The sequence below is a fragment of the Misgurnus anguillicaudatus genome, chromosome 1 (assembly GCF_027580225.2).
Source record: "Misgurnus anguillicaudatus chromosome 1, ASM2758022v2, whole genome shotgun sequence".
NCBI lineage: Eukaryota > Metazoa > Chordata > Actinopteri > Cypriniformes > Cobitidae > Misgurnus > Misgurnus anguillicaudatus.
Genome location: NC_073337.2, coordinates 13,200,406 through 13,217,649, shown reverse-complemented (window position 1 = coordinate 13,217,649; position 17,244 = coordinate 13,200,406). Strand labels below are relative to the sequence as shown.

The following is a 17,244-nucleotide window of genomic DNA, read 5'->3' as shown; positions in this document are numbered from 1 at the left end:
TGGCCCCTAAATATAGCTGCAAGCAGCAATTGCGGGGTCAAGCACCTTCAGCGCAATGAGCACCCAAAGCACAGCAAAAACCACACGACGCAGCAAATGTGCAAAGCGCAGAAAGCACGCAATACAGACCCCGAACCCGAAGCAAAGCAAATGCAGAGCAGGATCACTGCAGTGCGGAGCAACAACAGTAAAGATGGCAAAAATATAACACGTGTGGAAAACCAGACAGGTCGAGAAGAACGTGTTAAAGGAAACGCAAAAGGAAATCTCAATAAGTGAAAGTAAGAGCTGGGATTCAAACCCATGACCTCAGGTTCCCAAAGCACAGCAGTTACCGCATGCGCCACTGAGTAAACAATTAAACTACTGAGTTGGTGTGTCCAAGCTATAGAATAGAGATTTAGAGCTGTAAACATTGATATCCAGCAATTACCAAACGTAAAGAAATATCAACAGAGAGCACAAATAACTGAAATACAATGTATAGTATGAAAATCACAAAACTTAAGTGAGAAAAAAGTTAAGACAAAAAATCACTGCACATGGGATTCGAACCCATGAACTCATGTTCCCAAAGCACAGCAGTTAACGCATGCGCCACTGAGCAAACGATTAAACCACTGAGTTGGTGTGTCCAAGCTATAGAATAGAGATTTAGAGCTGTAAACATTGATATCCAGCAATTACCAAAAGTGCAGAAATGACAACAGAGAGCACAAATAACTGAAATACAATGTATTGTATGAAAATCACAAAACTTAAGTGAGAAAAAAGTTAAGACAAAAAATCACTGCACATGGGATTCGAACCCATGACCTCAGAATCTCATGGCAAGTGGTTAACCAGATGCGCAACTCAGTTAACACAGCTCAAGGGGAAGCAAAAAACAGCTTAGGTGCTGCAAGGATTGACATATGCCAATCATCACAGATGCAGAACTGACAGTGCAGAGCAGAACTAACAGAAATACAATGTATATGAGAATCAAAAAGCTCAAGTGAGATTGAAGACAAGAAGATCATTCTGTATAGTAATGCTATACAATGTAATATACAGTCACATTAATTTACTATGACAAATAGACAATGTTACAGGCACGGTCAACTTTGGAGTGGTATTTCTAAGAAAGAGAACAGAATATCAAAAATCTGTTCAGTCATTTCTGTGCGGATTGCTCCAAACATTATACGAGCAGTACTTGGCATAAAATAAACAAAATTTGTAAAAAGAGTAGCGAAAAAATCATCTACCATATGCTTTACAATAACACATGAACAGAATGTTGGAAAATGACAAACGAGGTATCGTTGCAATCGGCATAAACCAGTGAATACAATTTCACAAAGAAATTCATATCAGACAAAGTATTCAGAAGTTATAAGCAGTTCCATAAGAACTGTTATAGTTTATAACCCCTAGGTGGCGCTGTACTCTGAGTTCCCAGGTACCTTCAGGACATCATGTCGAAGCTCCTTACTAATTTTTGCGCGGATATGTCCAATAGTTAAAAAAATATAACAAATTATCTGAAATTTCAAAATGGCGGACAGGCTGTTCGTTCAAACCCGGCATAATACACATCGACAGATGCGGCATGAGGTAAGCAATCCATAGACATCAAGATCATAATTTTCTGACAAACAGTTCAGAAGTTATGGGCAAAAATAGCCTATTTTCATATCTCATGACCCATAGGTGGCGCTGTCACCAAATTTGGCATGAACCCCAAGTTCATGGTCCACATGAAGTGTAACAAATTTCATTTCAATTGATCAAAGAATGGCCGAGCTACAGCTTCAGAACCATTTTTGCGTCAACCTCGTTAAGTTTGCGCATTTATTACTTTTGAACAAAGATAAATATCAAAATTCTGTTCGGTCATTTCTGTGCGGCTCACTCCAAAGTTCACCTGTGCCAAATTTCATAACAATTGAACCAAATTTGAAGGAGGAGTAGCGAATAAACGGAATACTGTACATTTCAAAATGGCCGCTACTGTAATGGGTGGAGTCTTACTGTAAAGTATCAAATTCAATTAGCGGGATGAGAGCAATCACGTGTACTAAGTAGAATTGTCATAGATCAAATGGTTCACCAATTATAACAGTTTGAACATTGAATTTTTGGACTACTGGTGGCGCTATAGAGTTACTGCTAAAGACCCCATTTTTGGTCACATGACTATTTATGACCACCTCTACAACTATGCCAAATTTCATCATTTTCCTATGTACGGTTCATAGGGCTGCCATAGACTCCCATTGGGGAAAAATAATAATAATAAATATAGCTGCAAGCAGCAACTCGGGGCCAAGCACCTTCAGCGCAATAATGAGCACCCAAAGCAAGCACAGCAAGCACACAAAACACAGCAAGCTCACAAATCACAGCAAGCTCACAAAGCACAGCAAGCACACAAAGCACAGCCGGCACACAAAGCACAGCAGGCACACAAAGCACAGCAAGCTCACAAAGCACAGTAAGCATACAAAGCACAGCAAGCACACAAAGCACAGCAAGCTCACAAAGCACAGCAAGCTCACAAAGCATAGCAAGCACACAAAGCACAGGAAGCTCACAAAACACAGTAAGCACACAAAGCACATCAAGCACACAAAGCACATCAAACACACAAAGCACAGCAAGCTCAAAAAGCACAACAAGCTCACAAACCACAGCAAGCTCACCAAGCACAGCAAGCACACCAAGCATAGCAAACACACAAAGCACAGCAAGCTGACAAAGCACAGCAAGCTCAAAATGCACAGCAAGCTCAGAAAGCACAGCAAGCACACAAAGCACAGCAAGCTCAGAAAGCACAGCAAGCTCACAAAGCACAGCAAGCACACAAAGCACATTAAGCTCACAAAGCACAACATGCTCACAAAGCACAGCAAGCTCACAAAGCACAGCAAGCACACAAAGACAGCAAACTCACAAAGCACAGCAAGCATACAAAGACAGCAAACTCACAAAGCACAGCAAGCACACAAAGCACAGCAAGCTCACAAAGCACAGCAAGCACCATAAAGCGCATCAAACACGCAAGGCTCAGGAATCATAGAGCAGAACCACCACAATGCAGAGCAACAACAGCAAACATGGAAAAATATAACATATGTGAACTACAGACAGGTTGAGAAGAATTGATGAGAAAGAATAAAACATTAATAGAAAAACCTAATATACGACTCAGGTGGGATTCGAACCCAAGAACTCAGAATCTCAATGCATGTGCTTTCCTGGATGCGCCACTCAGTTGACACAGTTCATGGGGCAGCAGAAAAAGATTAGATATCTGCAAGGATTGACATATGTCAATCACCAAAGATGCAGAATTGACACAGCAGAAGTAGAAATAACATAAATACAATGTACATGAGTTCAAGTGAAATTGAAGACAAGCAGATCATTATGTATAGTAATGCTATAAATGTAATATACAGTCATATTAATTTACTATGGCAAATAGACAACGTCACAGGCACGGTCAACTTTGGAGTGGTATTTCTAAGAAAGAGAACAGAATATCAAAAATCTGTTCAGTCATTTCTGTGCGGATTGCTCCAAACATTATACGAGCCGAACCTGGCAAAAAATAAACAAAATTTGTAAAAGGAGTAGCGGAAAAATCATCTACCAAATGCTTTACAATAATACATGAACAGAATGTTGGAAAATGACAAATGAGGTATCGTTGCAACCGGCATAAACCAGTGAATACAATTTCAGAAAGAAATTGATATCAGACAAAGTATTCCAAAGTTATAAAGGGTTCCATAAGAACTGTTATAGTTTATTACCCCTAGGTGGCGCTGTTCTCTGACTTCCCAGGTACCTTCAGGACATCATGTCAAAGCTCCATACCACTTTTTGCGCGGATATGTCCAATAGTTCAAAAAATATAACAATTTATCTGAAATTTCAAAATGGCGGACAGGCGGTTTGGTCAAACCCGGCATAATACACATCGACAGATGCGGCATGATGTAAGCAATCCATAGACATCAAGATCATACTTTTCTGACAAACAGTTCAGAAGTTATGGGCAAAAATAGCCTATTTTCATATCTCATGACCCATAGGTGGCGCTGTCACCAAAATTGATATGGACCCCCAATTCATGGTCAACATGAAGTGTACCAAATTTCATTTCAATTGATCAAAGAATGACCGAGGTACAGCTTCAGAACCATTATTGCATCAACCTCGTTAAGTTCACGCAGTTATTACTTTTGCATAAAGATAAATATCAAAATTCTGTTCGGTCATTTCTATGCAGCTCACTACAAAGATCATCTGTGACAAACTTCATAACAATTGAACCAAATTTGAATGAGGAGTAGCGAAAAAACAAACAACTGTACATTTCAAAATGGCCACTACTGTAATGGGAGGAGTCTTACTGTAAGGTATTAAAATCAATTAATGTGAGAAGGGCAATCACGTGTACTAAGTAGAATTTTCAAAGTTCAAATGTATCATTAGTTATAACAGTTCGAACATTGAATTTTTGATCTGCTGGTGGCGCTATAGAGTTACTGCTAGAGACCCCATTATTGGTCACATGACTATTTAGGACCACCACTACAATTGTGCCAGATTTCATCATTCTACTACTTATGGTTCATAGGGCTGCCATAGACTCCCATTGGACAAGAGTAAGAATAATAATATAGCTGCAAGCAGCAACACGGGGTCAAGCACCTTCGGCGCAATGCACACAAAGCACAGCAAGCACACAAAGCACAGCAAGCTCACAATGCACAGCAAGCACACAAAGCACAGCAGGCACACAAAGCACAGCAAGCACACAAAGCACAGCAATTACACAAATCACAGCATGCACACAAAGCACAGCAAGCTCACAAAGCACAGCAAGCACACAAAGCACAGCAAGCACACAAAGCATAGCAAGCTCACATAGCACAGCAAGCACACAAAGCACAGCAAGCTCACAAAGCACAGCAAGCTCACAAAGCACAGCAAGAACCACCATAATGCAGAGCAACAACAGCAAACATGGAAAAATAGAACACATGTGAACTACAGACAGGTTGAGAAGAATTGATGAGGAAGAACAAAACGTCATGACTCAGGTGGGATTTGAACCCAGGAACTCAGAATCTCAATGCATATGATTAACTAGTTGCACCACTCAGTTGACACAGTTCATTGGGCAGCAGAAAAGAGATAACAGTATAATATCAATAAGAATTGTTATAGTTTATAACCCATAGGTGGCGCTGTACTCTGACTTCCCAGGTAACTTCAGGACATCATGTCAAAGTTTCTTACCAATTTTTGCGCGGATATCTCGAATAGTTAAAAAAATATAACAATTTATGTGAAATTTCAAAATGGCGGACAGGCGGTTTGGTCAAACCCGGCATAATACATATCGACAGATGCGGCATGAGGTAAGCAATCCATAGACATCAAGATCATAATTTTCTGACAAACAGTTCAGAAGTTATGGGCAAAAATAGCCTATTTTCCTATCTCATTACCCATAGGTGGCGCTGTCACCAAATTTGGCATGAACCCCAAGTTCATGGTCCACATGAAGTGTACCAAATTTCATTTCAATTGATCAAAGAATGACCAAGCTACAGCTTCAGAACCATTTTTGCGTCAACCTCGTTAAGTTTGCGCATTTATTACTTTTGAACAAAGATGAATATCAAAATTCTGTTCAGTCATTTCTATGCGGCTCACTCCAAAGATCACCTGTGCCAAATCTCATAAGAATTGAACCACATTTGAAGGAGGAGTAGCGAAAAAACAAAATACTGTACATTTCAAAATGGCCGTTACTGTAATGGGTGGAGTCTTACTGTAAAGTATCAAATTCAATAAGCGGGATGAGAGCAATCACGTGTACTAAGTAGAATTTTCATAGATCAAATGGTTCACTATTTATAACAGTTTGAACATTGATTTTTTGCACTGCTGGTGGCGCTATAGAGTTATTGCTAGAGACCCCATTTTTGGTCACATGACTATTTATGACCACCTCTACAACTGTGCCAAATTTCATCATTTTCCTATGTACGGTTCATAGGGCTGCCATAGACTCCCATGGGACGATATTAATAATAATAATAATAATAATACTAACAATTCCAATAGGTGTCTCAGCACCTTCGGTGCTTGACCCCTAAATAATAATAATACTAACAATTGCAATAGGTGTCTCAGCACCTTCGGTGCTTGACCCCTAATAATACTAACAATTCCAATAGGTGTCTCAGCACCTTCGGTGCTTGACCCCTAATAATAAGAAAACCATCAAACGCAATAGTGGCCTGCCGCCCTGCGGGCTTGGCCCCTAACAATTCAGTTATTTGAGAACTAAATCTGCATGACATTATAAAAATAGTCTCATAGAAGTATATGACAGAGTATAATACTTAGAAATCAGTGTATGATGGATAATAAAATCTTTATTTTACATTTAGCACATTTATCGAAAGCGAGTTTTAAAGGCGGAGTCCATGATGTTTGAAAGCCAATGTTGATATTTGAAATCACCTAAACAAACACGCCCCTACCCCAATAGAATCTGGACCTTCTGTTGATAGACCCGCCCCACACATACGCAACCCGGCATTTGATTTGATTTGATTGGCTATAAGTGTGTTTTGGTAGTCGGCCCGTCTCCTTTGCCAACGCGTTTTTCAAACATCGTGGACTCCGCCTTTAAGCTATACATTTTTATTATTATGTGTATACCCTGGTATCGAACCCATGACCCTGTTTGCAAACGCAATGCTTTACCAAGTGATCTACATTAAGACTTTCTACCAGTAAAACTTACAACCCTGATCAGCTTTAGAAATTGATTTCCACTCTATATAGTTGATACTGACGTCTTATTTATCACAACAGCTACTTTCTCTCGTTTTTCATCTTTCCTTTGTGGGGCGGCAGTGGTTTACAAACTGGGTAGGTTGGTGGTTCTATCCCCGGCTCCACCTGACCAAGTGCCGAGGTGTTTTTAAGCAAAACACCTAACCCCAGCTGCTCCTGACAAGCAGGATGGTGCCTTGCATGGCTGACACCGCTGTTGGTGTGAGTGAGTGAATGTGAGGTAAAAGGATTGTAAAAGCGCTTTGGCTGGCCATGGGTCTATGAAAGCGCTATATAAATACAGTGCAGTCCTAGTTTGACTTTTCTATTTCTGCTGCAATTGAAGTTTTTGCAGGTCGAGTCCCCAGCTTGCCTAAGGGCAAAAATAAAGCATACCTGCTGATTTCGAGTTTGTCCAGAAGTTTTGTGCTTGTTAAGATATAAGACTGTATCAAATGTAATCTTTTAGGTAGGAGGTCCTGGATAACATTTATATCTTATTTAAGATTAATGTGTTCCACATTTATCTGATTAATGTGGTCGCCAAGGCATTGCTGTACTGATGAATGTGGTGTTCTGGATGATTTCAAGGTAACTGAATACTGGCCCAAGTCTGCCAGCCAAAACTTGTAAGTCAAATCACTTAGAAAACTCATAACACGTGTCATCAACAAGTAATACAATATGACAGTCTGTACCCATTTAAGTTTATTACATTGAGGGTTATGCTTAATTCCCTGACATCAATGGTCTTAGTGATCCTAACAGTGAATGCCATAGTAATGTCTTTTCTCATTTTTGTCCATCCACAGGTTCTGTCAGTACCTCACAGGAGATTGGTGTGCTGCAGTCGACTGTTTGAGGTGACTGACATCAATAAAGCCCAAAAGCAAGCTGCTCACCAGAGAGAGGTTTTCCTCTTCAACGACCTACTTGTGGTAACTACAAAGCACTTTTTATCGCCTGCAATTTTTCTTCAAATCATTTTATTGTCATTTTCTGTCCTTTAATATTGTTGAATTCAACTAATCTTGGATAATGGAGAACAAAAAGACTTTAAGACATCTTAAAATGTTAATTAATTACATTGTTTTTAAATTTAGTGATTTTCACAATGTGCTTTGTTGCAAAGTAACTTTACAGAAAACATTTTTTAAACATCTACAAAAATGTAAATAATATCTTTTGACCTTCAGATTCCAGATTTCCAAATACTTGTATCTCACCCAAATATTGTCCTATCCTAACAAACCATACATCAATGGAAAACATATTTATTTAGCTTTTAGATGTATACATCTAAACTTCAAAATTGACCCTTATGACCGGTTTGTGGTCCAGGGTCACAAATGGTTCCTACATTTTCTATTGATGGTAGTCAGCTATAATTAAAAAATACAGGTAAATGCAGTAAAGTATGCCAGATCGGTTTGGTCTCTAATGTTAACTGATTTGAATAAGCAAAGCAATCACTTGTTGAAAATAACAGAGACTGCACATAAACATATATTTTAGACATCCTTACCCAACTCCAGAAGAGAATTTAAAAGCAGAAGAAATGTAAAAACCAGTACATAAAAGTACATCCACCCAAACCCCAAATCTAACTACAACCCCAAGCGACAATGATTTAAAATAGTAAAAAAAGAGTATAACAACACATAAAATATTTATAGAAATTCACGAAAAAGTGGCACGAAATTCAGCTTTTTTCATGCCTTGAGCACGAATGTCTTTTTCGTGTCACTTTTTCGTGCATTTCAATAAATATTTTATGTATTGTTACTCTTTTTTTTAATATTTTAAATCATTGTCACTTGGAAAAAGACATTCGTGCTCAAGGCACGAAAAAAGCTGAATTTCGTGCCATGGACACTAATAAATTAATACAATTTTTGTGACTATAACATGACCTTCTGTGAGATCATGTTGATATTTGCACTATTTGCACGCATGTTTTTGGGAAACGTTCTTGAAAACACAAATTACAGAATATGGTAAATTTAAACATGTAACAAAATAGTCACTTACCAACAACATAGCTATTATTATCATTGCATAACACATACAGAGGTGCTGTAACAAGTCCTGTACAACATAGCTTTGCAGATCCCAAATCATAAAACTTTTTATTTCAATATTTTTTATGTTTTGCTAAATGGGATTTTGCAAGAACATTGAATGTCCACACACTTCATGAAAGGCGGTCATTTTCAGGATCGCCCATTGTGGTGCCTGGTACTACTACTGCACTCCCTACAGCATGACATTTTATATTCTCTCATTTCTGTTTTTATGTTTGTATTGCAGTGGTTATGCTGCACTTTTACTGTCAGGCTGAAAGTTTCGGCTATTTGCACTGCAGAGCTGTTGCCCTTAATGTGAATACAATTCTGAGGTCAATAATGAAGTCCCCCCCACTGTTCAGATAATTTAGTCGAAGCCACAAAGCCCATGAAATTAATCAAAGATTAAATGTCTATTATAATTAATGCAGCCATTAGGCGGACTGGAAGGCTATCGCAGAGATGTATGAAACTATTCTCATAATTAAAAGAGCTCATGTTAATCTTGTGATATAAGCGAACGATTAAATTACGAAATGCATTTTTCCCATCATAATCACAGGTGAAATTTGGGGCCTTGTTTAAAAAATGACTTTTGTAAAATGAAGAAAGATTGTACGCAAATTAGTTATGTGAACATTGCATGTAAAATATTAAATAGGGTTCCCACGGTACCTTGAAAGTTTGTGAATCTGAGGGAAATAATTCAAGGCCCTGGGAAGTTTTTGAAAATATAAATGCATAGATACAGGTCATTGAAAGTGCTTGAATCTGTTTTATTCAAGAGGTTTTCTGGAAAAAATCCATATTATTCCCTGTATAGTGTAGGATAATATCATAACATTTCTAGCCTTTTAAGCACACGTGCTAAACTGTTCGCTTTAAATGCTTATATCTTCTCTATGTGAATGTTGATTCATACCAAAATGCTTTTTTGCATAGTTGTGTTTGACACATGAAAACGTCTCGGGTTACGTATGTTACTGTTGTTCCCTGAGAAGGGAACGAGACGCTGCGTCTCCCTTCCCATACTTCCTGCATCCCTGTATTGCCGTCTTTGGCAATTTCAGATAGACACTCCCGCGTCACGCTGTCTTTGTCGTTAAACCTCATCATTGGTCGAATTTGATAAACACGTTCAGACGCACTTACCCCTAGAGGCGTCCACAAAGTGTCACCGCAGTGACGCAGCGTGACGTGAGTTCCCTCGAAAGGGAACTGTAACAATGGATCTTTAAAAGTAACATGAGGTAACCTTGCTCTCACTTGAAATGTGTCCCCACATTTAGTCCTTGAATTTGAGGGTATTGGACCTGGAAAGTCCTTGAAACTTCCTTTGAAGTTTGAAGTTAACTAAGGTGTGGGAACCCTGAATAAAGGAGATTTGCAAATTCTAGATATCTTGACAATATTATTTAGTTCTTCTGTGATATCATGCAGTTATTGTTTTTCTGTTGCAGCAATAATTTAGTAAAGATGTGAGTCAAAGGGGTTCTTGTTTCTGTAGATTTGGGGCAAAATGATTCAATATTGCAGTAGGGGGAAAAGTAACTAACAAAAGGCTTTACGTTTGCACAATTTACAGATTAATTCTAATAATTCTGGAATAAAATGAAATTAAGTAAAAGCTTTTAATAATCTCTTTAGTCTTTGTAAATATTTAGGTCTTTTATGATATAAGAATTTATTAATGCTTTGCCATGCCAGAGCCGGCGCCAGACAATAACTAACAGGGGGGCACGCGGCTACCAATGGGGGGACACGCAATTAGGCAAAAAGGCATTAAAACAACAAATACAGTGCAAACACACACTCATACAACTGGTACAGACTGTCAGCTCATTTCCCATATAAAGTGCAGAAGATTAGAAACTAATCAGTATTACCATAATCATGTCGCAATTGCTGTTAACGGTCTATAGCCACACTTCAAATTTAGGCTTACGTAAATTAAAACAACGCTAGCTTACCTTTAAAAAAAGCTGAAGGCGGCGTGTGTGAACATTAAACTTCCTTAAAACATTGTCCTGTAGATTTGAAAATTCCACCTCGACCTCTAATTTCTGAGTTTGAGCCAGTCGGTGTTTGCATAAAGTCAGATGGAGCAGGCGGTGCTGGTTTGTTCTAAATGTTTTAATATCCATATTTTACATGATCCATAAAATGCCGCAAAAAACACGTTGCTAGTATCAAGTCACATTATGCTAAAGACGCATGAGATGTCGCAATACAACCAATCAGAGAAACTGCTCTATTTTAATTTTAAAAAACATATGAAAAGCCACCGATTTTTTAATTGTTCAGAAATCTCGTTTTTTGGTTGTGCATTCCAATTAATTTCAATGCAACTGCAGTTGGTTTGTTTTGATTTAAACCTTCATAACTTAAAAAATACAGCTAAGTAGCACCATAAAACAAAATAATAACATGATAACATAATAATAAACATGTTTTGTCAAAAATGTAAAAAATGGATTTATCATGTTTTGCAACAAAACTCTTCATATATCAACTATATTTTCCTCATTTGATTACATTAAAAGTCATGAAACATTCAATGTTTAATTTATTTTAATTATTCTTGATGTATAATAAATTAATAAAAAAACTGTTTAGGGGGCACAACAACCTGTTTGGGGGGGCACGGCCCGCGAATGCCCCCCCTTGACGCCGGCCCTGTGCCATGCATTAAAGCACACTGCTCACGTATCCTACACATTACATGTGCCATTGTCTTGTCGAATTTAATTATTTCTATTTTTGGCATAGAAACAAGTCAAAAATTTATACTTATGCCTACCCTTGACTAGACGTGAGATTTGTCTCAGATGTGCACTACGCCTAGATGGTGCAACAGGTGTAAAATCTACGTCGGACGTAAAACGCATTTTACATCCAGACTAGTCTTACGACCGGGTTTATGCCCAGCTGTCTGGGCATAAACAATGGCGTAGTGAAAAAAGGTTGTATAGATTATAAAAACGTATGAATGAAATGGAACTTTGACTGAATGGTTGAGGAATAAAAATGTCTGCCAAATGCATAAATGAAAATTAAAATCTCTTTCCTTTACAGATTTTAAAACTGTGTCCAAAGAAGAAAAGTTCGGCTGCCTACACCTTCTGCAAGGCCATGGGTCTGCTAGGCATGCAGTTTCACCTGTTCGAGTGTGAATGTAAGATTTACATCTCATGCTACAATATAAAACACAAAGAAAAGACACAATAAAACTTGGGTCTCAAGCTTAGATTCTCATAGATTCTTCAAAACTTCATACAAGATCTAGACTATTATGCGCCTTTCATGCACTCATTTCATTGATTTACCTCCAACAAAGGGAACAACACATGATAAATGAAGATGACAGGGACTGAACAAACCCTCTCATTTTCCAATTAAGGCATCCACCAGCATCTCTTTCCTCCCACTCTCTCTTCATCCCATTCTCTATCTTTCTCAGTCTCTCTCTCTTTCACACACACTTGTGGCAGATGGGCTATAATTAAGCAAGATGAGTGTTATGGCTTGTGCTTATATTTCGCCCCACTTAAATCGGTGGACTGTATAGACAGGATATCACACAAGTGAGCAAAGACACACAATGTTTCCATGCACAACAGACAATAAATGGCACTGAATTACTATTGGTGGGTGGTAATTCACTGTAGCGACTGGGTATTTGAATGCATTACCTGTCATGGCGGATGGCTTGTTGCTATTGTTAAAATAGTGTATAACCTTGATATTTTCAATATTGACTGAGTAAGGTCATGTCAAAAAATTAAATCAATAAAGTCAGTGACTGAAGTCAAACTTTGATGCTCCTAACTACATAGTTAGTTTATGAGACATGGATCACATTACACTATATTACACTGTGATTCACAGCAATGCTTATTTATGGTCATCTGTTCCAGCTATCTCACGTCAAGTCGTGTTATTGTCATGAAAATTTTTATTTATGTTTTCGTGTTATTGACACGATTTTCCGCAGTTTTTCGTGCAGCGCGAATGTCTTTTTTGTGCCACCCAGCACGAATTTCTATGAATGGCTTTTGTGTCACTGCCACGACTTCCTTTATTGCGTCATTTTATTTTTTTCTCATCGTTTTTTCCTATTTTTAAATCATTATCGCTTGGGTTAGGGTAAGATTCGGGGTTTGCGTTAGGATGTAATTTTATGTATTGGTTTCTACATGTTTTTCGTCCACTTTTAAAACAATTTTTGTCTGTAGTTGGGGTTAGAGTTGGGGTTAGGGAAGTCGCAGAATGTGATTCTAACCCAAACCCCAAGCGACAATTGTAAAAAATAATAGGAAAAAACAATGAGAAAACAAAATATAAAATGACCCGATAAAGAAAGTCGTGGGACAGACACAAAAAAACATTCATAGAAATTTGTGATGGGTGGCACGAAAAACAGCAAAAATTCGTGTCAATAACACAAAAACTTTAATCAAATTTTTCATGATGATAACACAAATTTCTGTGGTATATCAGCGTTTTTATTTTTTTATTTTTTTAAGTAAAGCGAACAGTCGTTCTCTCTGTCTTTCTGTTTTTCAGACTATCCTCACGCGATCACTATCGTGTCTCCGTGTTCGGGTTCTGATAAGAAACAGGTGCTGAATTTTTGTGCCCAAAGTGCAGAAGAGCTGCTGAAGTTTGTTGAGGACCTAAAGGAGTCCATCGCCGAGGTGTCAGAGATGGAGCAGATACGCATTGAATGTAAGTGTATAAATGTAAGCATAAGAGAGTGAGTGACATTTAAGAGAGTGAGTCACGTTTACTAGTGTGACCTAGTATGTTGTTGGTGACTAAAAGAAGGTTGTACGACAATATTTTTTGTAACAATTTATGCCCTTATATGCACTGCAAAGTTAGATTTATTTAAACCTTTATTTGCATCTTTTATTTGTGCCTTTTGCATCTTGCCATGAATCAGCAGTCACTGAACAGTTTCCATGGTAACAGAGTAAAGCCGCCCAATTGTTGACAGCTAGATGATTGTTGACATCTACTGGCTAGTTAAAAATGTTAACATTTTGTGGGGAAAAAAAGAGTGGCGTATGTTGTGTCTAGGCCGTTATGCTGTCTTTGCTACACCGTTTTTCTGGGTGGTTGCTAATCAAAAGAGTAGAGAGGCGCTATGACTAGATGTTCTGCTCCTTGACTTTCATTCATTCACATTTTTATCAAACCAGTGTGTATCCCTTTCCATGAAATTGAACAGCTTTTTGTGTGCTCTCTCAAATAGCGCTATAGATATAATGTTCAAATACAAATGTTTAACAATATTTTTTCAGTAAGTTCCTGTATTGATAATGTAGAGAGTGTAAAGTGAAGGCTACCTAAAAAATGCATGTCTTATAAACGTACATTTTCTCATTCGAGGGTGAGAGGTGCACCAACACGCATGAGAGAGTGGCGTCTCCTGTCTTCTCTGGTCTTGGCAAAAACACCTTTATTTTAAATTACACGAGATCTGATGCCACTATTTTTATACCTGAGGCACACGTGAAACTTTTAGACCCGAACCCACTCAGGTCTCGAGTAGGAACTCGGGTTTTCGAAACTAAGTGGAACCGTGAAGACCTCTAGTCTCAATGAAAAACACATATGACGTTTTCGGAGTGATCCTTCAAAACCGTATGGTGCATTAGGTTGTCAAAATGCAAGGCATTCGGTGTGGATAAACATCGTGCCTAATGCTCACTGCCCATAGAAAACCATCCAAAAAAGGCGCCTGGTATTGCCAAAAACACATTTTGTGTGACTGACCATTTTAATAATAAAAATACAAAAAAATAACACAAAATGTATGTATAATTTACTGTACTGTATATTTCCTACTTTATCATTCTCATTTTCCTCACTGCTTTTGTATTGTTTGCTTATGTTTTGTTTTTCTATGTACGCTTTCCACTGGTTTATTTTGTCCTTTAGGATTCTTACTGAAAGATTTGATGTTTCATAATAAATGAAAAGGGTGCCGTTTTACAATGTAGTCAAGCTTTCAAACAGAAGAAAAAGACCAGGAAGCAGGAATAGAGAATGTTGAAACACATCTTTGGTTTTCCACGAGGGAGAAAGACAGAAAAGCAAGACGGCTGAGTGCCGGTGGACATTAAAGAGTGTATTCTGCTGAGGCCGCCTGGTGTTCATTACATCCTGTGCTAGAGAAAGCCAGGATCCATGGGAAGTCTTGTGGTGTATGAGTGTCGGTGTCAGCAGTTTCATTGGGAACAGTGAGAGAGCCTTAACTCCCTTTTAAGTAAGCAGCTTTTAAGAGCCCTTCCCAAGAGCTGCCATCTACACTGCCATACATTATTTCACATAAAGGGAATTCTTCTTATCTCTTTTACAGCTCACACATGCAGAACTGTGACCCTGTCTGTGAAAACGTAATCTCTAATTTTAAGATTAGTAGCAGCATAGTTTGATTTCAATCATTGATTTCACTTTTTTTATATTTTACATGGCCTTACTCAGTCAATGTTAAAGATTTCAAGCTTATATTTTCACAAAGAAACAAAATAATTAAGTTGGGTTTTTAGAGGCAGGGTCACAAATGGCTTTTGAATTCGATACCTTTAAATGCATTTAGTGCATTTTGTCTGTTTTCCATATCAAAAGAGGTTAATTTGTGGGAGCCTGGTCTCACTATTAATACGTAGTATTTACATGTAAAAAAACATATTTTTTGTACGTTTAAATAACGTTTAAGAAACGTACAATGTAGACGTATTTACAACATTTAAACGTAGCATTATTACATTTTTACAGCTAAGAAACGTAAAACATTTACGTATCTTTTATTCCATAAATGTTGCTGTATAATTTCCCTTTAACCATTTTAGCGAAATGTTTAACCCTACCCCAAACTCTTTTTATACAAAATGTTTAAATACGTAATGTATTCTTTTTACATTATGCAACGTAACGGACAGATATGTTTAGGAACATTTTAGTAAAAATAGTAACAATATAGCATTCAAAAGATATTTTAAGCCACTACAGTCCTACGCTAAACAATTTATTAAAATCATTTAACGTTACTGTTACAAAAAGCATAACAGACCGACTAGTGTAATCACAACAACTTATTGTGAATATTAAAATCAGTACCAAAAGTAGTTAAAATGAAAATGTGCTACAGCCAAGGTCCTATGAAGTAAAGTAAAGAGAAGTATAAGTTATTAATCCAAGAGAACATTGATCCGGCTTCCCTCTGTCATGGCGTGCTTTTTTAAATTTCAAACGTACACCAACACAAACAGAAATGAAGCAAATATGTCAAGTGGCACGCAAAGGGCCAATGAGCTTTCACTGTAAAAAAAGTCCGTAAAAATTTCAATGTTATTGCAGCTGGGTTGCCGGTAATCTACCGCAGATCCACACTTATGCTACTTACCGGCAAGAGTTTGTTCAAAGTTAAATAAATTTCAAACACCAACAAGTCTTTATCTTTACAGAATAAAACCATACAATAACAGCCTCATGCAAAGCATTCTGGGAACCAGAAATCATCATCAACCTTTTTCTGTTTTTTTGCTTCAGATTTTGTTTCCCAGAATGTTTTGCCTGATGCCGTTCTTTAGCTTTACTCTGTAAAGACAAAGACCCGCAAATGTTAAATGTTCACTCAACCCTGAACAAAATGTTGCCAGTAAATAACATAAATTTAAATCTACGGTAATTTACCGGCAACTCAGCTGCAATTTCTACGGATTTTTTTTACAGTGTTTGATATCACTGCCGTAAAGCAATGTGTCCTAAAAGACGGTTGCTGATGAAAACTCGAATCAAGATCGCTGGATAAAGGGCTGAATTTGGATCTGTTCCTCACAATCTTATGAATTTTAAAGATGTGGAGTACAGCAAATGAATAAAAGTAACATCTTTTGTGAATTTATGTTGTATTTTGGTGTAATTATTGCTTAGTAGTAATAATAACTTATTGCATAGAAGACAACATAGGAGAAAACGTGTTTTTGTGTGTCAAACAAACTTAATATTAAAAAATTGTTAAATAAATACAGAAATGTTATTCACTTAAAAGTTTAAAAATTTTCAATATTGTGAAATTCTCTGAATATCATAATCATTTCATTAGACAAATGGGTAAACTGTCTTAAATAAGTCAGAAAATATGACTGAAAACATGTCATTAATATGAGTAAGAAACGCCAATGCCCGCGATTTTAATATTTATTCTCATGAGATCACGTTGTTTGTGGCACATTGCAATATAAAATTCATTAAATTAGAGAGTTTTTTTTCAAGAATGCATGAAACCTGCATGCATATAAAGATTGCTTTGGAT

At 37.5% G+C, this 17,244-nt stretch overlaps 1 protein-coding gene across 4 annotated transcripts in view; it reads left to right on the top strand.

The window, feature by feature from the left end:
* The window catches only part of iqsec3a (IQ motif and Sec7 domain ArfGEF 3a), a 187,109-nt gene that overhangs the window by 154,461 nt on the left and 15,404 nt on the right, over nt 1-17,244 (top strand). For all 4 annotated transcript variants that reach the window (XM_073866681.1, XM_073866700.1, XM_073866689.1 and 1 more), the window contains 3 exons: nt 7,665-7,790; nt 11,994-12,093; nt 13,485-13,646. In XM_073866681.1, the coding sequence (XP_073722782.1) occupies nt 7,665-7,790; nt 11,994-12,093; nt 13,485-13,646 (388 nt within the window). The remainder of the gene's footprint in view (nt 1-7,664; nt 7,791-11,993; nt 12,094-13,484; nt 13,647-17,244) is intronic.